The sequence below is a fragment of the Gossypium hirsutum genome, chromosome A01 (assembly GCF_007990345.1).
Source record: "Gossypium hirsutum isolate 1008001.06 chromosome A01, Gossypium_hirsutum_v2.1, whole genome shotgun sequence".
Classification (NCBI taxonomy): domain Eukaryota; kingdom Viridiplantae; phylum Streptophyta; class Magnoliopsida; order Malvales; family Malvaceae; genus Gossypium; species Gossypium hirsutum.
The window spans coordinates 7,088,698-7,112,971 of NC_053424.1; the positions used below are offsets into that span (position 1 = coordinate 7,088,698).

The 24,274-nt window shown below is 29.5% G+C and overlaps 3 protein-coding genes across 4 annotated transcripts; 2 read left to right on the plus strand and 1 right to left on the minus strand.

The window, feature by feature from the left end:
- Window positions 1-8,560: 8,560 nt before the first annotated feature.
- On the plus strand, window positions 8,561-10,811 carry LOC107916893 (protein SPEAR2). Its single transcript, XM_016846264.2, has 5 exons — window positions 8,561-9,717; window positions 9,787-9,894; window positions 9,976-10,141; window positions 10,231-10,402; window positions 10,486-10,811. Exons 1-4 carry the CDS (start codon window positions 9,178-9,180, stop codon window positions 10,293-10,295), a joined length of 879 nt encoding a protein of 292 aa, XP_016701753.2. The 5' UTR covers window positions 8,561-9,177; the 3' UTR covers window positions 10,296-10,402; window positions 10,486-10,811.
- A 1,447-nt stretch (window positions 10,812-12,258) lies between these two features.
- Window positions 12,259-15,881, minus strand: LOC107918214 (sodium/calcium exchanger NCL). Its single transcript, XM_016847755.2, has 7 exons — window positions 15,180-15,881; window positions 14,159-14,344; window positions 13,869-14,050; window positions 13,615-13,760; window positions 13,246-13,522; window positions 12,863-13,171; window positions 12,259-12,785 (listed from the first exon to the last, which is right to left on the minus strand). The coding sequence occupies exons 1-7, from the start codon at window positions 15,565-15,567 to the stop codon at window positions 12,537-12,539; spliced, it is 1,737 nt and encodes a 578-aa protein (XP_016703244.1). The 5' UTR covers window positions 15,568-15,881; the 3' UTR covers window positions 12,259-12,536.
- Window positions 15,882-18,286: 2,405 nt separating this feature from the next.
- LOC107917021 (uncharacterized) lies at window positions 18,287-21,887 on the plus strand. Of its 2 annotated transcripts, XM_016846413.2 has the most exons (8): window positions 18,306-18,776; window positions 18,930-19,028; window positions 19,107-19,171; window positions 19,309-19,394; window positions 19,500-19,584; window positions 19,673-19,743; window positions 20,930-21,022; window positions 21,588-21,887. In XM_016846413.2, exons 4-8 carry the CDS (start codon window positions 19,314-19,316, stop codon window positions 21,786-21,788), a joined length of 531 nt encoding a protein of 176 aa, XP_016701902.2. In that variant the 5' UTR covers window positions 18,306-18,776; window positions 18,930-19,028; window positions 19,107-19,171; window positions 19,309-19,313; the 3' UTR covers window positions 21,789-21,887. The 2 variants fall into 2 exon arrangements, with proteins under 2 accessions (XP_016701901.2, XP_016701902.2); XM_016846412.2 differs by lacking the exon at window positions 19,107-19,171 and having other exon boundaries at window positions 18,287-18,776; window positions 19,326-19,394.
- Window positions 21,888-24,274: the final 2,387 nt, after the last annotated feature.

Here is a 24,274-nt window from a genome sequence, read left to right on the forward strand (position 1 = left end):
AGTTAACAAATTTAGCCTCAACATTTACACATTTACACAAATGTTGTAAGATAAATTTGTTAAATTAAGAACAAATTGATTGAATGTATAAATTTTGAAGACAATTTATTACTATACCAATCAAAATCATGTACAATTGATGGAAAATATTAACATTGTGATTAATTGTCCTTAGTTTCCCACTTCTAAAATTGACAGAGATTAAATTACTCTAATATTTTTTATAAGAGAGACCACTTTGCTCAATTTCAAAATTGAGAGGAACTTGAAAGGTCTTTTTTCTATCTTAGAACTTGACAATTTCCCTAATTTTAGTCCATATGATGAAGTGACACTTCGCTATTGTGTAATGTCATTGCTTAAAAAGATTATAATTTTTATAAAATTTTAGATGATGTTGTCGCACAATCTTAAAGAACTGTATCATTACATTGATTAGAATTGAAATAAATTTTCAAAAATTTCTAAATAAAAAGAAATTGTGAAATTTAAAAACAAGATGTTGTCTTATTTTTTTAGATAAACAATTTTGACTTGATTATTTCTAATATTTCTTTAACTTATTTCACTTTTTTTCCCTTATATTTTGAACCGTTACTAACTTTCTCAATAAGGATGTTATTGAATAAAGTAAGATTTATATAATTTTCGATTTTCCAATCTAATATCATATATAAAAATAAATTAAGGTAAGAACATTTCTTCAATTCTTGTTAATTTTGATATTAAGCAAACTGATCCTTCTTAAATAAATTAGAGCAATTTAATCTCTGTTAATTTTGAAAGTAAGCAACTAAAGATAATTAATCATAACATTAATAATTATCGTCAATTGTACATAATTATTTTTTGTATCATACCAAATTTAGTGTTTGATGTTTATATATTCTATGTAAGTATTGACAGAATGTATAAATGTTATGTGCTAAATTTGTTGAACCATGAATAAATTGACAAAATGTGTAAATTTCAGGAGTTAAATTTGTTAAATTAAGATCGAATTGACAAGAAAATATGTCCAATTGACAAAACGCATTAACATTATGATTAATTATTCCTAATTACTCACTTTTAAAATTGATAAAAATTAAAGTACTCTGATTATTTAAAAAAAAACTAATTTACTAAATATCAAAATTAAAAAATCTCATAAATTCACCAACAATAATTGAAAATCTTCTACTTTAATTCAATTCACTAACTCTATCATGACATTTTCTTTACAAATATGTTCTGGAAAAGATAAAATTTACATTATTTAAATAGACCCAAAGCAATTCGCTGTCTTGTCACCTTTGTCAACATGGCATGCGACATTGATCTTCATACACATATACATATGTATATGCATAATCATATATTATATATAATCGTCACAGTTACTAACTACATCAACTTGTCCCCTAAATTCAACTAAAGCTTAGCTATGTATAACTAACTTCTCACAAAATCAACCATTATATATTTGAATTTATACTTCTTATTTAGGAATAAATGTGACACACGCATCTTTATGTATAAGAAGATATTCATGTACCTTCCCCTTATTCTCTTCGATAACCACATTCATAGCCCACACTAAATTGGTTGAAAATTTCCAAACCTCTTACTCAAGCATGGGTCTAAATTATTATTCCGGAAATGATAAGATATATATATACTTATATATAAATTATATAAAAGTTTCTTTTTTTAATTTGTTGAGTATCCTTTTTTGTTTTATTCAGATAGCGAAATTTGTCTATTTATATGATATGAGTATTGTTCATTGATATGATATGTTAGGTAAGTTTCATGTACGTCAACACATATTTTACTCTAAATTTAACATGTACTTATGCGGTCACATATATGATCTCACATGTGACTTCGCAGGAGAATATAAATATCCATCCTGTGAACACCTATTACCATACGAGCTAGACGCATGAATAGAATTCGATCCGAACTAATTTGAATTTTGGACAAGTGATAACAAGTATCATAACACTATTAATATCAAACCAAAATAATTATGTTCCTAAATATTTTAATGTCTTAATACTTTTTCTTTTCTTTCTTTAATTATAGGGAAAAGGATATAAATTTGTCATTAACCTATTTGATTGTAAAATGCTGGCAAATTGTTTTGGTCGTGTCGCAGTCTACATGGATTATTATGAATTATTTTTCTTTGACAGGATTAAGAACTATTATTAAAAGTTAAAATATATAATAATATCTAAAAATTCTAAAAATCCAAAAATAATAATAGTAAATTCAAGAAAATCTGACCTGAATGCAAGAGATGCGAGAAATAATCTATATACAACATAAGTTTTTAGTATAGGGCTATAGGCTCACAAATCCTAGTGCATATGAATGAACTAAATTACAAAAGAAAAAATTACTTTTTCAAAATATTATATTTTTCTTTGACTTTTTTTTTCATAATTTGGAAGAAATTAAATTTTTTTTTCAAATTATGAATAATATTTTTTAATGTTTTTATTTTTTTAATTTTGAAAAAAATATTTTTCGTATTTTAAGGTTTCTTCAACAAAAGATTCACGTTAACATAATAATCCAAATGGACTACCATGTGTTAACATCTTTGCCACATTACTAACATTTAATAGTGAATTTGATTAATGATGATTTTTGTTTACCAACAACGGAAATTCATGAAAATTTTATAAAAGAAAATTAATACTCACTCAAGTGGAAAAAGAAAAGGTAAACTCCACTATAATCTCTAACAATTACTAAATTTTTATTGTCATTTAATTATTAAAAATTATAAAATGGTCACTCAATTATTTAATTTTATTTTTTTGGTAACCAATAGATTAACGGTAGCAACTTTTAAAATTGGTATAATACAGTAACTTTAGCCCTCAACATTTATACATTGTCAATTTAGTCTTTATTCTAAAAAAATCTTATTCTCAACATTTATATGTTGTGTAATTTGATATTTTTTTTGTAGTTTTATTTTCTCTGTGACCCTTTGACTTAAAAAGTAAAAAAAAAATATCAGCTAAAATTGATTGAAAATATACAAGAAAATAAAAACGCTCAAAAATCCAAGATAATAATTTTCATCTTTTCACATTCTTTTAAAATTAATCTTCATTGTCACAAAGAAAACGAAGCTATAAGTAAAAAAAAGAGACCAAATTACACAATACGTAAATATCGAGGGTTAAATTTTTTTAGAATCAAGACTAAATTGACATAATCTACAAATGTTAAAGGCTAAAAATATTATTATGCCAATTTTAAAAGCTGCCACTGTTATTCAGCCGGTGACCAAAAGAGACAAAATTGAATAATTGAGTGACCATTTTATAACTTTTCATAATTAGATGACTACTAATAAAATTTTAGAAAAAAACAATAACAGCTGAATTGTTTTTGCATTATTCTTTTTGTGCTCTTTTACTCTTATTATAAAATCAATAAACTGGTTATTAGGCCCACAAAATTAATGTAAATTAAAGGTAAAGGGGTCAAGACAGCTTCAATTATTGTTGAAACTTTGATGTCAATTCACACACACTTGCCAGTTTCTATAAATTACAGAAAATATCCAAAACTAATACATAGGTCATGCAAGCAAAAACAATAGAATAAAAAAAAAGAGAGAGAGAGAGAGAATGAAATATATGATGAAAGAGAATCTTTGTGATAGATGCCTTAAATGGGGACCTTATATTTTTGCATATCTAACAAAATCTTGGCATGTTATATGACAAAGAAGCATGTTGTCATCCATGAAATTAAGGGATGTATTGGCTTTGCAATTGGAACACAAATAATTTTTGCTTTCTTTACAATAAAGCTAAAAAGATTATTTGTTTTGGCTAAGGTGGGGCCAAATTGTAAAGTTAAAGATACAATTTGCTTATTCTGCAATCAATATCTTCATTTTTTCTTCCTTTTGATTTCAAAGAGTTTTAAGTTTTTTCTATAATTGTGATTATAATTAATACAAGGACAAATGATGTTATCTAAATTGTTGATGAAGTCTTCTATTTATTTTTTTATACAATTATTAATAACTCTAATCTTTTTAAAATTAAAGATATGAAGCGTTTAAGTGTATTTATACTACTAATGTAAAATTATAGTTGTTTTGTAGATAATAGTTTGGCAATTATATTTTTTTTTGTTTCATTTACGTAGATCATACCTATAATGTTTTTATTAAATTAAAAATATCTAACTATTTCCTTTAAGTAAAAAAAAATTCAACTTAAATATAAATTAATAAAGATAGTTTTATTGACTGTTACCACCAAATGTAACCTCCTCAAGCCGGCCTAAGATGTTAGACGCGAATTTGGGAGATTATATCAGCCACCGAAATGGCCTAACAGAACTACAAAAGTTTAAGAATCGGTCATATTAAAATATTTGATAAATCTTAGAAAAAAAAACCTTAGTCTATATTTAGAAAAACTTACAAGTTAACAAAAAATCGATTAAGTTTAATCTTTATCCTTGTAATGGTGTCTACTTTTGAAAGCTTAGGTAATTTTTCAATTTAATTCCTTAAGAAAACACATTTACAAATTAGCAGCGAAAAAGTGATACTAACGTAACTTTAATGAAAACATGATTCCATGCATAGTAAATTAAAAATTCATATTTTAATAGCCTAAATGAATTAAGCGTCATGCATACCTAAGTAAAATCTGAAAACTAAGTCCCATGTCACAATTTAAATAAAACGGCAAAGTTTCAAATAACAAAATTTGTAAATACTAAGTCTAAGAAACTTTTATATAAAATTAATAATTCGAGTCAAGTCTTCTGAATGCCGAGTCTGCTTCCTAACATTGTGGGTTATCTATAAAGAAGGAAAAATAAGAGTGGGTGAGCTACATGAATTTAAAAATTTCAAGAATAAACAGATTCACAAAGCACTTCAGATTAATGGTTCTTCACATAAAACACTTCACTTCATTATCTCAAAATTTAGAGTAATAACAATCAAATGACAACTCAAAATATCGTTATTTCATATCAACTCAACACAGGAATAATTAGTGCAATGATTTATTATACAGAAACACTATTCATAAAACAATTCATAATAGCAATTTCAACATATCAACATTTTAGATCATTCAACAATTTACATATGTACATATGTATTATCCCAAAAATTCTCAATTTTGCATGCACAAGTTTCATGAATGCCATACAGTTCCGGATTAATAAAAAAAGGTCCTATCCCACTGCTACACATTATGATGGGAGTTCTTTAAAACTCCATCCACCAACACACACCAGATTTGTGGTTTAACCACTACTAATTCGAAGATGACAATTGCCATAAGTTGCGATCACACAACAGTATTTGCATATGAGAGTTGTCACATGACTGTGGATACACAGCGAAATCCTATAGATGGAATCTGCTTTCGACTGTGGATACACAACAAGTACCTGCATATGGAATCTACCTTTGGCTATGGATCACAACAATACCCCGCAGATGGAATTTACCTCTAGCTATGGAATAAAATTTACATTCCACATAGACTTTAAATTCCTAATTGTTAAAGTAAGAGTTTAGAGTGGTCAGGTGTCTATAAAGCATATTGGAATAAACTCCATTATTGCGGGTTTGCTTACTAAGGGACTACCACCTAAGATTTTTGTGTAATACCATTTGGGGATATTCGATTTTAGTAAGAGTTTGTATTTTTAAATGCTTTTCTATTATAAATACATTTTTGGTTTTTTCAGTTTACTTATTTTCAAGGTGATTTTCTACAGAAATAAGGTTCATTTGGTTTTATTCAGCCTCTGATTTGGGTAAGGTATGATCTCACTAAGATAGGCATGTTTAGATCACATTACATGTAATTTCCATGTTGCACATCCATACTTGATATATGTCATTTAGTTGTGTCAGCATACGTTATCAAGGATGGATTTATTTACAATATATTTAATAAAAGTTGTCTTGGTTCTATGTTAACATAACCAATGGACGAGATAATTTGAAATACCTTTTGGATATGATAGTAGAGTTTTGAGCTCATAAGGTTATATAATGACATGTAATTTTAAGGTAATTGGTGTATATGTGTGTGGAGGGGGGGTTCAAGTAAGTGATTGTTGGAAAAATATGGACATCGCATATATAATAAGAATAATTACATGTTATTATTTACTATCATTAAATGTTAGCCCAAATTAAAAGTGATCTAATTTGGTTAAGGCTTACTGGGCTTCAATTATTAAATAAAGTATGGGTCAAGTATGTATAAATATTCTAGTAACTAATTTTTAATTAATAATGAGCTAATTAGAAATTCAGGTTAATGTGCAAAAGTTATATATTAGGGTTATTATCTCACTAGTTTTATTCTTGATGATATGACATGACAGATCATGGTTTATTAATATTTAAATCAATTTTTTCGATTCCAACATGAACAAATAATAGATCAGCATTCTTTGGAATTAACGTGGTGTACTTCAAAATTTCTTCAAGTTCTTTGAATTCTTTATAGAGTTGGGGTTTTGGGGAAAGCTTTTGATATTCAAAATCTTCATTCTAGATTTTGATTTCTAAATTTATAAACATGTGAGATTGTGTTGAATGGTTTAGAGGTGATCTCTTTTATAGTTTCAATTAGTCAAAGAGAAGAGTTCCTGTAAAATACAACATCATTATTTAAATGATTTATAAGGATTAAACATTTTTATTTTTATTTTTATTTTTTATTAATTTAAACTAATTAGAGAAAAATATGATATATTTATAAAAAAAATTATTATTTACCTCTTATTAATTTAATTTAATTAAAAAAATAGCCTATAATAAATTTTTATTGTTCCAAAATTTTCTTATTGTGCACTCTAATAGCCATGTGACGAGATCAAACTTAACTCATTATTCAATTATTCAACTATGAAATGCATTATTGATTGAAAACAAAACAAAAATCTTGACAGCCAAACTCTCAAAATGAAGTAAAAGCCAAGCGGGCAAGTAGTTGAAAGGCAGAAAAATATGCTCGGATTAGAAACAAATGAAAAATAATATAAATATATATAAGTAGGTAAAATGATAAATTTACTTCTTAATGTTTATAATTTTATTAATTTGACATTTTTTCTTTTTTAACTATTATTAACCTTTCAAAAAGAATCAAATTATTTTTCTTTTATCTAAAATGCTAATTAAAATATTAATTTTTAACGATACTGGCATGACAGTCCATATATATCCTATGCTAACAGATATTATTTATCCTATATGTCACGTCAACAAATAATTTAAAATTTATTAAAAAACTAAAAAAATGCAAACTATGAAAGAATTATTAAAAAAATCATAAAAATTCGAAAAAAGCATAGTAAAGTCAGCGGACTTATCAATTTTGTACCAAAGCGAGAATTCAAGCTAAAGCTTTTCCCTCCACTCTACTCTGGTATTAGTTATAAGAGAGAGCCAAATTGCGAAAGCGTAAGAGAGAGTATATTCTGTCCAGCGCTTTCTTCAAGGCTAGAAGAGGGAGCCCGTGGGGATGGCTAATCTAATAAAAAATCTATCTTCAAAATTGCCAAAACCTAAGCTCAGACTGGACTAACTGTAAAAATTCACAAAGAGATTTCTCCTAAGGACTTTCACTGGTTGTGAGCTTGATAGCCAAGCAATCTGAGTGGCTTTCGCTCCTGGTAAAATTTCTCTCCAAGATTTAGAATTTCAAGTCGATTTAGCAAGAGTCAGTCAGTGTGATGGAGTCTTGTAATGGTTCTATCTATCTTAGGTGGATTACCATGCGAGGTTGCCATATTTAAAATTTTAAAATTTTAGTTACTATTTTTGTTAAAAAAATAATAATTCAACTTTTTTTGAAAGTTTGATGGTAAAATTTAACTCTTTTTAAAAATTGAGAGTCAAATTTAGTTTAAAAGAATAAGAGCCAAATTGATAAAAAATTTCTAAACATTAAATGCTAAATTTATAATCTAAAATATATATTTAAAAGGTTTATAAGTAGAGTTAGGAAGCCTTCATGTATTATTTATTTATTTTAAATATAATGTAAAGACATATGGTAGTTTTGTTAACTTGAATTTTATAGCTTCACTATTGGTGTAACAAATAATAATTTTACATATAAAATCACATAATGTATATAATATGATTTGTTAGTAGTTAATATCAAATTTTATATTAACATAAATTATTTAAAATATGGTTATAGACATGTTATAGGTATGGTAAAATTTAAACATTTATTAGATTAAGTGGTGAAAAGCTTGATATCCTTTAATTAAAATTTTGAGTTTAAATTTTATAAATAAAGATAATTTTATAGTTATTTAAGGGTTTGATCTTACTCGACTTCAAAGTACATTGTGGATACCAAATAAAAAGAAAATTAAATGCATGCATGTGTGAAGGAATAAAAGTGAGGGTCCCAGAATTAGGTCAAAACGTTGCAAAGCAAGAGATACCCAAAACTGAAACGAAACTAAGGTGACATTGCCAAGTAGCCTTGGAACTTAGCTTCTTTTAGAACTTTGAAAGCACAATTAGAGATATATAAAATATAAAAGAAGCTGAAAGAGTGGGTCTAGGAATGGAAAGAGGAAGAGTTAGAGCGAGGATATGGGCGATAAATGAGAGAAAAAATAATATATATTCATATATAGTAAGCTAAAGATTTGCATTGAATTTTGAAAAACAAATTATATATAACATATCATTTTTATTGATATGATCTGATCTGTCTCTTAGACAAAGTAGGCTTTTTAATAGAGAGAATCTGAAACCTCTTAGATATAGTGATCTTTCTCTTTCCTCTCTCTTTTCAAGCTATATATAAATATTAGCTTAAAACTTGGCTAATGGCTAGGCTTAGGGATTTGTTTGATCTCTTGACTTCCAATATCTGCGAGATTTGGGGTATCTTTTTCTAAACTTTGTTGTTTCATCTTTGTAAATTTTCTCTAGATTTTCCTTAATTATTTTGATTCCAAAGATTTTACCCTTCCTTTATCTCTCTCTCTGAATCTCTTTTCATCATGCATGAAACTTAACCAGGGTTGCTGGGATTTGTTACCATATTGTTTCTGATATCTTTTTAAAGATTTGGGTGTTTTCTCTTAACTTAAAAACTTCAATTTTTTGAGGTTTTTTTTTTATGGAAGTTAGTGAAAACAATGGCACCAGAAGATCAAACCCATAGATGTAGCAACAACAGTAACACCAGCGGTGGAAACAACAATATTATTGGTAAGTCTTCTAAGAAGCAAAGGCCTAAAAAAGTACCCCAAAGAGGGCTCGGTGTGGCACAGCTTGAAAAGATACGATTAGAAGAACAACAAAAGAAAGATCCAGGAGCATCTTTGATTTTGCCACTAATCCCAAGTTTCCATCCCCCAAATCACCCTTCTTCTTCTTCTTCCTCATCTTCTTCTTCAATTGCTGATGTTTCACCCCCTCCGACTTCGTTCTTTAGGCCTCAAAACATTGATGGAAACACTAGTGCTGCTGTTCCATTGACAAGTAATGTTAATGGACATAAGTTTTGGGGTTCTTGTTGTGAGTTCAACATTGAAAAAGGGTGTCCTGGATTGGATCCTGGTTGGATTTTTAGGACCAATTTGAGTTTGCCTTATGAATCTGAACCTGTTTGGTCTTTGCCTAGTTTGATGCAAAGGGGACAACCTTTTCACCAACATCAACCTCCTCCTTCAATGGTAAGAAATTGTAATTAATACAATTTAGGGTGAATTAATGGTTAAACTTTGTTGTTTTGTTTTGTGCAGATGAATTTGTCATCAAGAACTTCATCATCAACATCTGTAATGAATATTCAGACGGAGCCCCCTTCAAACCAAAAGTACTACAGGCCTTTATTGCCTGAAGAGGAGAAGGTATATATATATATATGATCCAGTGTGTATATACGTTTACCTTGCTATTATGTGATAATAACATGCCTTTTTGTTTCTAAGGTGATTGGCATGAAGAGACCATATCCTTTCTCACTAGACAATGCTCCAGGCCCCCTCTTCACACCAAATATCCTCCCATTGTTCATTCCATCTATGGACAAATTGAAACTACATCAAGTACCAAAGATACCACATTCAATTTCGAACCCGACGCCTCGAATTTCAGGTTCGATTTTAATTTCCATGATCAATCATTACAAACATTGAAGTACAAGATTCAAATCCCAGACTTTTTTCGTGTTATGTTTTCATCAGTTCCAAGGAAGGGCCTTCGTGTTCGACCTCGAACGGCGTTTTCACCCGAGATTTCCTCACATTAGGCCCTCCTGCAACTACATCAATATGTTCAACGTCAAAATCCAAGCACCCTCCATCAAATCAGATCTCTTATGAGTTGCCGGACCTCGACTCATTAGTTTACCATCAAGTGAGTTCATTAAACAACATGCAGTACCATCTCCATTTTCATTAACATTTACGCTTGTTTGATCGATTTTAATGTGTTTGAAGGCAAGCTTTGGAGATTCAATTATGAAGCAAGGTGGTGGCGGGTTCACTCAACATCGACCTTACTATAGCTTCTTTCCACCGGCAATGGCGCAAATTGAGGGTGCAAATACAGTAACAATGGCTAATTGTAAAAGTGGAGAAGTTGCTGGACATGTTGATCTCAATTTAAAGCTATAATATAGATTATACATTTAAAAGAAATAATCCCATTTTTTTTTATGAAGAACACATTAAGAATCTCATTTTTCCTTCTAGTTGAGCAGAGCATTACCCTTTGTATGACTGAGCCCTCGATGGAATGATAAAAAATTTGGGTTTAATATTCAGTTTAGGGTTTAAATTTTGATGCATGTGATTTTTAAAAACACAAAGAAGATACAGGGATTTGAAAGGAATTTAAATTTATTTTATTTGGTTTGAAAGGAATTAGGTTTGAAGGTTGGGTGGGTGAACGAGTCAGGCAATTTGATTGGTAACAAACTTTTGCATGTGGGATTGTGGAGATCTGATAGGGCTTTATAAGATGGGTCCCACGAATCTGACCCTTCATTATTAAGTTGCAGATTTCTGACATAATTTCATTATTAAAATTATTAATTTAATTATTAAATAATATATAAAATTTTACTTGACACCATTTAAAATGAATATTTACAAAAATAAAATAAAATAAAATCGAAAAGAGAAAGAATGAATGATAATTTTTATAAATGTTTCGAAAACCTCAAGCCTCAAAATCAAGATTTTCACAAACATTTATTTTTACCAAGTTTATTTTTTAATTTTTTTTCATTTTAAATTATCAAACATAAAATTTGAAATTTATTTAATGGTTAAATTAATAATTTTAGCAATAAAAAAATATTATTGATATAATATCAATAATTTAAAGATATAATTAAAATACTTTAAAGTTTAAAGATCAATTTAAAATGCGAGTCATAATTTAAATATGTTTAATGTAATTAACTCTACAAGATCACATATTGCTTATAAAATTAAAAAAAAAAATCAAAAAAATATTTATTTTGTATCTTTTTTTATATAACATCTATAGAAAAAAAACTAATTTCCACGTATAATAAATCTAAACAATTATATATAATTATCATTTCAATTAAAATTTCACTAATTTTTGTATAAATATAATTTTTAAATAATTTATATTTCACTCACACAGTAAATAAATATATTTCATCAAGTTTTATGACATTTCACATTTACTTTTTATAAATATATATTTTTTTATTTTTCATCCATATTGTATGTAGACTGTCATAATTTATTTATATAATAATTTGTCCAAATAATATCATATATATTACTTTAAGAATAATGATATTTTTTTTATTAAAAATGGATAATTTTTTTAATTTGAGAATTTCTTATTTTAAGTTTTGAGAAATTACATGAATAAATTTTTTTTTTTTATCATTAAGAATGGATAGTTGAAGTGGGTAAGTTTGAAGGAGTGAAAAAATTAAAAAATATTAAGGGTGAGTTTGAATGTACGGTACATTTAGTATAAAAAACAGTGGTAACAGGAAAATTAAATATTATAATATGTGATAGAAAAAGTAACCTAAAACATACCGTACAGCACCTTACCTTTCATTCAAATCCACACTAAATGATATAATTATTTAGAACTAACTAAGTTATGTTACTGACAACATATAAAATTTAGAGACTAGTCACTTAATATTTTTTTGGATGTAATCAATAGCTTTAGTCTCTTAACTACGAATCTTTTAACTTCAGTTTGACAACTAATTAAAATAGAGAAATAAAATACATTAATTAAAATGGAAAGATAAAATCTCAAATTTTAGTATCTAAAAGGACTATAACCACAATTAGGCCATTTTTTAGTAGACAAAATGGAAATATTACACGAACGGATCGACTTGGGAAGTGGTTATTACATAAACAGGTGTACATTGCCTAAAAGAAAGAACATATAACCAAAATGAATATCCGAAACAGTCCCTCTGATATGCAATGTCTAAAGAAAGACTACATCGTTAAAACTAGTCGTTATGTTCATGAACCTACGACCAGCCGAAGATGTAATCGAGAACATATACGAGCCCCAACGAGAACGGATAAAGGATGTATGCAACCGAACATGTCCAAAGCGGGAATGTGGTTCGGAAACTGGCGAATGCGCCCATCACGACGCAAACGATAAGAATCACCAACACCTCAGACGAGAAATCCCATGTTAGTCCCCTTACGTAAACGAGCGCCAAGAAAACCGATAAGCAGAGGACGTTATTCATCGTTACCGCCCCATAAAGCTGCATCAATGGTTGATGATCAGTTAATATATGGTTGATTACTTTTACTTAAACAAGTGGAGTAACACGAAACGAACCTCGGAAAATGTTAAAGATGCAGTCCTCTGCTTCTTGCGTGAGGCAAAGATGATAGCCGAAACGGCTTCACTCGAATTGGTAGCTAATGGCAATGCGATGAATGAGATGAAAAAAGATGGAATGCTTGTCGCTTCGGAGAAGTTATCGACAGCGTCTACAAGTGGATCTGCAAAGGCAGCTGCGATAAGGGTACCTAGCAATAACATTAGTACTGCTTTGATCGAGATCCATCGAGGGTTTTCAACATTCTCGACGACCTCATCGCTTTGTTCCTCCGATCCTAACAGAGCATGTTCTCTCTTTGTTTGCTGCAAAAATTAATCGAATAAGTCGGTTTGCATAAGTTATGATCTTGAAGAAGTTGTCAATGCTATATACTTACCTGGTGAAAATGGTCTATAAACTTAAACGTTCCGGTATTAGATTCGAGATAAGCACCCCCGGTTTGTTTTGCCTCGTTAATCCATTTCGTGATTCCTTCTACAAACTCATCTTCCTGTACAAGATTGTCACGGGAGGTATCGAAATCAGCAATTACTTTACTCACGGCATCGTCCTGATCCAAGTCGATCTCTTCAAATCGGATTCCTATAATCAACGCTCTCAGTTCGGAAGGAGAAAGACCACCATCATGATTCTCATCAATCGTCTCGAACAACCTGTAAGATATTGTTTAGCGGGGCCCTAAACATTAAAGTACAAAGTAATGGCAGAAGCAAGTTTTTTCTCGAATGTGAAACTCGAAACTCACTTCCTTATGATCTCTGTATCAGGTTCACCATCATCAGTAAGAAGCCTTCCCAGAGCATGCTTTTTCAAGTGCCTTAAAATTCCCGATATGACATGTTTGTGCTTCGCAAAAGCGAGTCGTCTTCTCTGGATCCAAGGCTGAAAGACCTGCAAAAATACACATAATAACAAAATCACTTATTATGATGTCTAAATAAGGACCACCATTGGAACATATGATGATGGAATGAATTCCTTTCTGGCACATAATATTACCTGATAAACGCAATAAGAAACCAACATCAAGAGCGATATGATAAGCGCAATCAAAACGGCTAGGTGTCGTCCCGAAGTCGAACTTAAAGCTTGTGGCAGTTGAACAATAAGAAAAGGAATAACTGATATAGCCATTATTCTTGCAGCATAGCATGTCCAAATATCCGTACTGACACCAGACTCTGCAAAATTTTCAGCTACGGTTAAATGGCATATACATGATAGAACAACACTAGACCATCACATATAGGACTAACTAGCTAAGAACAATGTTGAGCAGAGCTGTGCACCTTTTAAGTTAAAACCTTTCGTGTTTGTTCCATCGATCGCAACCGAATCATGAAGATCACACCTGCCGACAATAATGCAGGATCCCCATATCACAGTGAGAAGCATGACAGTAGACCCCGCTAGCAACCCCATTCCGACCGAGACCTGGCTTTGAGCAGTTTCGGCAGTTCCGGAAAGTCCGGACACTGGAAGAAAAGACATACAAACCAAACATAATTCATTCTAAACAGAGAATCCTCGATTGTGTCTGCAGGATTGTAGTAAAAAAGAATTGCAGGTGAATTTTACATTTTCCAAATAACTTTTATTTTAGTTTTAGTTCATATAAATTCCATAATAGCTATTATATTTGAATAAACCATTGCAAATAAACTCTCCAACCCCAATTTTTTTTTTTTTTTTACTAATCATAAAAAATTAAAATTTAAAAGAGTCGGTCCCCCCACCCTTGCAACTTGGCAATGCCAGTGGCCACTACCCAACACAGATCCATATGCAGAAAGTTTAAATGCATGGTATGGTCCAAAAGTAGAAATTCCTAAATAATATAATGCAAAATAAAAAATATTAAAGGCCATAAGGATCCAGGATATTCCTGTTAAAAAGCAGATTCATATTAGAATTTTAAGAGAACGAATTATCTAACAAAATAACTACACCCAAAAGAATCGAATCAAATAAGAACCTAAAAAAAGCAACAAAAAAAAAGTTTAGGCGCCTTGTTCGTTCTGGTGAGCAAAATATCGAAAAAATTAAATCGAATAAACTGGTGGACTTCCATGTTCACCACGTATTAATGAGTGCTTGACTAACTGAACCAACCTAGGCATTTTCCATAAGTGGAAGGCTAAATTTTGCATCACATTAATGCTCATTAATGCATGAGTTGAATTTTCAGTTTCCTTGTGCAAGAAAAATGGTCAAGAAAAATGAGCATTAACGCATTTTCTCGCCAACCAAACAACATAATAATAAAAAGTTCCTGGGGAAAAAAAAAGGGAAGAAAAGTTTATAACTTACCGAGAATAAGCATTGCATCCGGAAGAGCTCCAAGCATAGGCAAGAACAATCCTCCAACAATACCGGGACCGAGGATCTCAAGCAAAAGCTCACTTCCATAGGACAAGTACGTAGCAGCCAAATACATGAGGTATCCATAAACAATGATCAAAAACATGTTCCCCAGGACTGTCGTGGTGCAGGGTAAGAACCCATACGACTGTTCGCACGACTCCTCAGCTGAAACCGGCGGTTTAAGGAGGAGGTAAGGTAGGTTTTTGACGGTGGAAATCCCATCGGAAAGGAGACCTGTTGGGGATGGACGGCCAGTGATGAAGCGAGCGTGAGATGGAAACGATGAGAAACAGAAGATGAACAAAAAAAGGAATAGGTAATGTTTGGCAGTCATTTTCTTGGTGGGAATTTTATGGCATTGAAAAATGAAAATCAAAACAAGGATTTTCGATTATTTATATTGAAATAAAAAGGGATCGAAAGTGAAGGAGTGTTTGAACCGTGTGTGAAGATGATTAGACAAGAAAGTGTGAACTTGGTACAGAAAAAGAAGAGTTTATGGTAAGTAATTAAATCTCCATTTGTAAAAATATCAATCTTGGACAATAATTTAATTTTTAATTTGCTTTGACCCCCCAAAAAGTAGAAGCTTCCAATTTAAGAATGTAGAGATCGGAGATATGAAAAACTGGAAGAAAATAAAAAGGCAAAAAAAAAGGTCAATGTCTGATCTAATTATGGGACAGGGTGAAGTGGCACTGTGAGATTGGACGTTTAAAATTTGTGGTCATTTTTAAGATTAAAAGATATAGAAATTATTATTATATCTTGAAATGATAAAATGAAAATCATATTTTTGTTGATTGGATAAGAGTTCATTCATTTTAAACCTTATAAATGCGAAATTCAGTAAATATTTATATTTTTATTCAAGATAAATTAAATGTTACATCATATATTATCACATTAATTTTTTTTTATTTTCTTAAAATAACAATATCTCATCTATTAATAATAAAAAATATTTTGTTTTGACATCTATGATTCTCGTCAAACTTAAACTTAGCTAAAATACTGCTTCAATTAACTAATTTAGAGATAAACCTAACTCAAATACCGTTTCAATTGACTAATTTAGAGAGAGTTTTTTTTTTAGTTAAATGTTCATTCTTGAAAAGAGAATAGTTAAAATGAGATTGTCGGTTACTATAACATGAAGGAACCACTCTATTGAACTAAGGCCCTTTTGGATGGGTATTTACTTCTAGTGCAGTGCATTGAGCTTTTTTTTTTGTCTCATGCTACAGTATCTTTACAATATCTAATATCACCACCACTGTTGTTTTTACACTAATCGTAGGTAAATGCACTGCCCATCCAAGGGGGCCTTAATTCTTAGAAAAAACCAAATCCCATGCTCATCGTTGATCTGCCGTAATTTGATATGGCAAATTAGGCTTTCTCGATATACTTAAGGAGCTTATTCTCAAACAAAGTAGTGTCTTTTTTGTAGTTTTTCGTAATTTTTAGGTTTTAATTTAGTAAGTGTAAATGTCTTATTTTTTTTTATTTTGCACTACACCAAAATAGGTTTTTAGCGGCGTTTCAATGAAAAACGCCGCTAAAGATAGAGCATTAGCGGCGCTTTTTGAAAAACGCCGCTAAAGATCAAGCATTAGCGGCGCTTTTTAAAAAACGCCGCAAAAAATTATGCTAACTGCCGCGGCTTTAGCGGCGCTTTTTGAAAAACGACGCTAAAGATTGTTTTATATATCGAGTATTAGCGGCGCTTTTTGAAAAACGCCGCAAAAAACATTTCATCTATCTATTTAATTTAAGTGGTTTATTTATATTAAAATGCAATTTATTTTTAATTGAATATTTAAATTCTTCAGAAAAAAATAATGACACGTAAAAAAAATTTGAAAGTAAAAATATTTGTTAAAAATAAAAAAAATTAAAATACTATTATTTAAAATAATTTTAAAGATTTTTGGTATATGACTGATTGTTTTTTAATTTATATGTTAAATATTTTCTTGTATAATTGTAAAAGAGATAGTATTAATTTTAAAATATTGAATTAATTATCATTATAGTTTAGGGTTTACGATTTAGGGTATATGGTTAATGGTTTAAGGTTTATGAGTTACTATTTTAAAGTTTATGGATTATAGGTTTAGGGATTATGATTTATGGTTTATGGTTTAAGGGTTGGGGTTTGAGCTTTAGGGGTTTAAGGGTTATGGGTTCAAGGTTAATGGTTTATGTTTTAGGATTCAGGGTTTAGAGACTAGAGATTAGATTAATTAGTGTTTTTTAATTTATATGATAAATATTTTCTTATATAATTGTAAAAGAGATAATATTAATTTTAAAATATTGAATTAATTATCATTATAGTTTAGGGTTTACGGTTTAGGGTATATGGTTAAGGGTTTAATGTTTATGAGTTACTATTTTAAAGTTTATGTTTAGGGTTTAGGGTTTAGGATTTAGTGTGCAATTGTATACATGAACTTTAATTTGATTCAGTTCTTGTGAATTATTAACACAATTATTAATATAATATCATTTTATATTTATATATTGCATACATAAATTTTTATATATATTCAATATAAAAATATTTTAATGTATTTATTTAATTCTGAGATGTATCTCTATCAAAATTTAGGTGTATACATATAATTAAATGTCATTTATATAAAAATCTAAACAACTAATGTGGACCATACTTAAAAGAATAATATTTGTATTGCTGTGTCATTTTATATTTTTTTAATTCATCGATTTCATTTTATTTCTATTAAAGTTTCCTTTTGTATTTTATATGATAGTTTAAAAATTATAAAAATATTCAAAAAAATTTAAAATTTAAAATTTAAAATAAAAAATTAAAAATTAAAAAATAAAGAACTTAAAATTTTAATATTTAATATTTTATTCCATATTTCAGTTAAAAAATTCAATATTCAAAATTAAAAAAATTCCAAAAAATAATAATCTCAACACAAAAATTTTGAAAAAAAATAGAAAAAATATGTTAAATATGAAAAAAAATTAAAATTAAGCAATAATAGCATAAAAAATAAGCTATAGTGGCGTTTTTAAGATAAACGCCACAAAAAATTAAGCTGTAGTGGCTTTTTTTTTAAGAACGCCACAAAAAGCCATTTTTTTACTTAAAAAAATCAAAATCCCGCTCACTCAAAAAAGGACTTTTGCTTACCCGCTCGTTACTCCCTCTTCTTCTCATCCTAAATCCTCCAAATAAAATTTAGCTACTCTTTTGCTCATTCAGAACTTTTAACTCCATGCCCATTGCCATTTTTTCTACCTCAACCTCGATTCTTAAACGCCCAAATTTGGAACCCTAGATTTTTCTCTGCAGAACTTTTCTTAATCCTTATTCAGTCTTTGATTTCGAGAAGCATAAGTGCAAGCGTCCAGACGGTAAACCCCACTGCCACTGCCACAGCCATCGTTTCCGCCGAGTCCTCATTCCATCCCTGAGTCTTCAATTGTTTTAACTATTCCAATCTCTGGGGCCAACTGCTTCAATCTCTTCTATCAAGTCTATTTACCCTCTCTCCGATCACTGTAACATTTTCATTCCCTCTTTTTATTTTCTCCAATTTATCTTTTCTTCTTCTTTCTAATGGTGTTTAACATTTGCAACAAATTGATGGGTTTTTTTTCTTTTACCTTTTATCGAAGTGTTATAAATCATTTACTATCGATTTTCCTTTTCAGACTATGGAGGTGATCATCCGCGATACGGATCTACACTGGCTTCCCACAAGGGCATGGGCACCTCGTTCGCAAGGGCACCGATGGCCGATCTTCCGTCAGGTCCTTTTGTTGGGATTTGAACTTTTATCTTTAAAAGTTTTCTCTTTGAATGTCAAATGATTTTCCCTTCCCCTGCAGTGGCATTATAGCTACTGTTTTCGGCGCTACTGGATTCCTTGGTTGTTATCTTGTACAATAACTGGGTAATTTAAACTTAATCTCGTAGTTATAATTGTACATTGTTTTGCCTTAATGTGTACATTACAGAGAGCTTGCTGCTATTGTTGTTGTTGTTTTAAGGTTTATTTGTGTATACTGATTTTTTTTCTTTTTATTTTAGCTAAAATGGGATCTCAGGTGTTAGTTCCCTTCAGAGGTTCCGAGGATAACCCTCTTCATCTCAAGTTGATGGGAGATTTAAGACAGGTTGCATACCTTATGGAATTGCGTTTTTCCCCTTCTTTCTTTGAATTCATATTGAAGTGCTTATTGTGTTTTGTTTGGTTTTAATTTGATATTTCTCTTTATTAGATAGTGCCAATGAAATACGACCCGAGGGATGAAAATTCAATCAAGGCTGTGATAGCAAAAGCTAATGTTGTTATCAAACTCATTGGTACACAATGCCTTTCTTCTGATAATACCAATGAAATAAATTTAAATATTTGATTTGTTCGTTTGATCAGTCTTGATAATATTGGCAGGAAGAGAGTATGAGACAAGAAACTTTAGCTTTGAGGAAGTGAACCATTTCATGGCAGAACAACTGGCAGTGGTATGTTGGAACTTTTATTCACTTTGAAATTGGCACCCTTGATCTCTTGATGATGTTATTAGCATGAATTTAGATCAATTCTTGTGTATGGGCTAAATGTTATTCCAGTCCCTGTTTTGGACAAAGGTGTGGGGTTCGAAGTAGAAGAAAATGAATTGTTTAGAACCTTTCAGGAAAGGAGAGTTGGGTATGCTTGCTATTTTAGACTCTATCGTATGGGTCTTTAAATTTGAATGTAAATAGCAAGTTGTTTAACTGCATTTCCCTTTTTTCTTTTGTGCTAATATTTATGACAAAGTTAAGAAACAGTGTATAGTTTGTGACTTATGTTACATCATCTTCTGCTATCAACCATGTCTACTTTTAACTAAGCTTAATTTTGTAGAGTTTTAGTTCTTAATATATTAGTTTTTCCTTCTTGATTTGACACTGACATTCTTAACCATCTATAGTTTGATGATATATGAAGTGAGAACTTCTGTGTATTATGCTTTTTCATTTTTCAGTAATAAACTTCTGTGTGTTATACATGACTAAATATTATGATTTTTTTTTGTCATTAATTTTTGTTTTGAAGTTTTTCTCATGTATTTCATTTTTGAATATATGCATTACGTGTATTATTTTTATTTTTATTTTTTCATGGAACAAAATTAACATTTCATTTTATACGGTTTTCAACTTTTTATACACAATTTTTTAAATTATATAATTTGGATTAATTTATTTAAATATTATTATAAATATAATAATTATTTAAATATTATTTAATTAAAGGATTGTGTTTTTCATCTGATTTATTTCTTTCCTTAACTTCGCTTTTATTGGACATAGCATCGAAACTGCATCCCAATGCTAATCGATGAAGGTAGCACCCTTTATAACTTTCTGTCACGTGTAAAAATTTAAAAGACGTTCCTGTAATGTAGATAACGGAAATTAGGGTAGCAAACGACTAGGCGCTTAACTGATATTGAATAAAACCACATAAGTCATATGTTGTTGGACACTTGGCAACAACTTCTATTTGTGCTATTATGCTGATATTAAATTTTCAGCTGCATCTTTGTCGTTGTTCCCGTGCAGTTAAATGGTATTTATTGCATATTAGTATATGTACGTAAGCAGCAAATATAGCTTAAAATCATCTTGAGCTCATTTCGGTTATTTTGGAATTTGATTGCAGGTTAAAATAGTGAAATGCACTGTGAATGACATACCGGTGGACATCCCTTTCAATCAAACGGCTGGTCTATCTGCACTTTGCTTTCTGGAGAAGGTATCATCTAATCCTATCCAACATTGATATGTTTAGAATCCGTTTCCATTCCAAACATTGTGGATGTGGTAATCATAATTCATATAAAACACTTGATGCAAAAGATTATTCAAAAGTATAATTCTAAATGGTACATTGTTTCATTTTCTGGCATTAAATTCTTAGTAGTTTTATGATCTTCGTTTGGTATGTGGTGTTTTATCCTTTTTGTCTTCCATATCACTACTAACCGACAAAGTGGATTTTAGCTTTTCCTCTTTCTTTTCCCCCTTATATTTCATTCATTTCTAAATCCTTTAAGATTTTACCGGATTTAAGAGAAATTAATGTTTCTTTAACAATTATATTTGTTTGTTTGTTTTCATTTAGTAGAAATTAATGCTTTGGATTTAGTCTAAAATCTCTCATTTCACCTTTTCCCACATTGTTGCTTAAGTTTACTGCTGCAGCCTTGAGGAATCCCCAATCCCATCTCCATCACTCTCCATGCATTAATTCCTATAGCAATATCAAGGGTGGCAAGTTTAATTGACACATGACTTCTTTTGAACTGTTTGTTTTTCAGGTTGACCAGCTAATTGGAAAAGATCATCTTTTCAAACGCAGTATTATTTTGATCAAGGCCTGGTGCTATTACGAGAGCCGGATCCTTGGTGCACACCATGGCTTGATTTCTACATATGCATTAGAAACAATGATTTTATATATCATTAATGTCTTTCATTCATCCTTATTTTGTTCTATTTGTATTTTGTTAGATTTCTAGTGTAGTATGATAAGTGCGGTATTTTGTTTGGCGTGATGTATTTATATCATAGATTATTCTTCTTCTCAATATTTTGATAATGAATTTTAATTTTTTATATTTTTCAGGACTTTTACAATATTTTATAATATTTTATTTTTTTTTAAATTTTTATGACCTTTAGTGGCGTTTGTGGGAAAAACGCCGCTAAAAGTCAATTTTATTGTAGTGTTGAAACCCAATTCGACTAATAGTGTTATTGAGGGCCCTAACGTATGGTTGAGTGATGTAAAGACGTGTTGGAATATGAAATCTAGTAAGAACGGCACCAAAGGAGAGGATATTGCAATATCCAAACCTTGAAATCGCGATACTTCCAACAGACCCAAGATTGGAGACCACCCTTCAGTTGTATCGTGATATCCACTTTGGGTATCGTGATATCCATTTGCCAAGAAGCCCCTCAAGTTCGAAACTTTCTGAGGTATCGCGATATCCTCTTACTTGGTATCGCAGTATCGATTTCATGAGAGGACAAAAATTGATGAAAATGGTAGTCTTTGTTCACCCGAAGCACCAATCATTGAAGGTTTTTCAACTGTATTTTGGGCACAAGAATTGTGTCAGAATAGCTGTTATATCAGCCAAAATTTGGCAGAGAGAGAAAAAAAGGTCACATTAGCTAGTTTAGGCTTAGTTTTTCTCTAACTAATTAAGAATGATTTTATCTCTAACTAATTTAAATTAATATGAGAGTAATAAATAAAAATATTTAATTCTTTAAAACGCTCAAATGAAAAAGTTAGGTTCTACAAAAACTCTTTTGCTAGGTTGATTGACATTTTAAGAAGGAATCACTTCTAAGCCATTCAACACAACTTCAAAAGTTCAGAAGATCAAAAGTTTAGAAATCAAAGCTTGAAAAGACAATTTTGAAGGTTAAAAGCTTTCTCCAAAAGTTCAAGAAATCTTTGAAGAATTCAAAGAAATTCGAGAAAAAAATACAACATTAGTTCTATAGAAAGTTGTTTTTCAATCTTGTTCAATCAACATAAAGACTAGACATGTTCTTCAATATCAAGTCTAAAATGATCTTGAAGCGGAATCATCCATTCAAAAACAAATCCCAAAAACCCTTGGATCAAACTCTATCTAAAATTATTTTCAAGATCAAGTTTCAAAAACATTTTGTATAACCTTACACTCGACTTGGACTTGAAAGATGATTGGATGCATGATACCACATTGATTACCAAATTGACTTAAAAGAAAATCAAAATGATCAAAGTTTCTTCACATTGATTACCAAATTGACTTAAAAGAAAATCAAAATGATCAAAGTTTCTTTCATACAATATACAAGTGTGTCACGTGTCGATGATAATGATCAAACAAAAACTTAGCGAAAACGAGTTCTAAAATGACATATGGACCCAAAAACTCAAAAATAAATTTAATTAATTTAATTTAAATGTGATTTGAAATCTAATTTAATTCATTGAAATTACACAATTACTTTTAATATTCACATCCAACAGATTTAATATTTAAATTTTTTATCTCGAAATTATGATTAATTTAAAAATAAAAATAAAAAGTTATAGGTTTGTGTTATTTTTTTTTAACTTTTTTTTGCTTCCACTTTTAAAATGATGAGAGAGTATGACAAACTTTTAGTGAGATATTCCTTTTAAAATATGTTCCACTATGACTTCGCTTTCTTCAATGTCTTTTCTATCTTTTTAGGGTCCATAATGATTATTTGGCTAAGAATATTATTCATTTTTAATTTACTATATGAATCTTAATCCTAATTTTTTTTAGGGAGATTATGCCCCAATTAACCCAATCAATGTTGAAGCTCATATAAATTCAAAATTTTTTAAATATTATATTTTATTGGTTTGATAATTTTAAATGGTTAAATGATATATTCATAATAAAAATAAAGCTTAACGGTATAAAAAGTCTTAAAATTTAAAAAAAATTAATTTTTTTCACTCAATTAAGCAATTAAACTTTAAAAATGCATAAAAAAAAGGGTTTTCAAACTTCCTCAAAAAAATTAATTAATCCCCTACTTTTTTTTTCCACTCAATTGGGTACTTGAACTTTTAAAATACATCAAAAAGAGCCACAAAATTTTTCAAAAAAGCAATTAAGCCCTTCATCTTATTAAAAATTAGAAAAAAAATTTACAAAAAACAATAAATTTTAGAAAAATTATTAAATTTTAATAAAAATATAAAAATTATAAATTTTTATAAAAATCGTAAAAAAATAAAAATTGTAAAATTTTATTAAAATCATAAAAAAAATTACCAACCACGAGTTTTTTCAATCAAAGTCATCACGTGTCGCAACATAATATGAAATGTGACGGAAAATGATAAAAAAATAAAAATCAATAAAAGTTATAAAAAAATTGTAAAAATGCTTCTTTTGGTACGATAATTTTTATAATTTTTTTTACAAAATTTATATTTCTTTACATTTTGAATAATTTT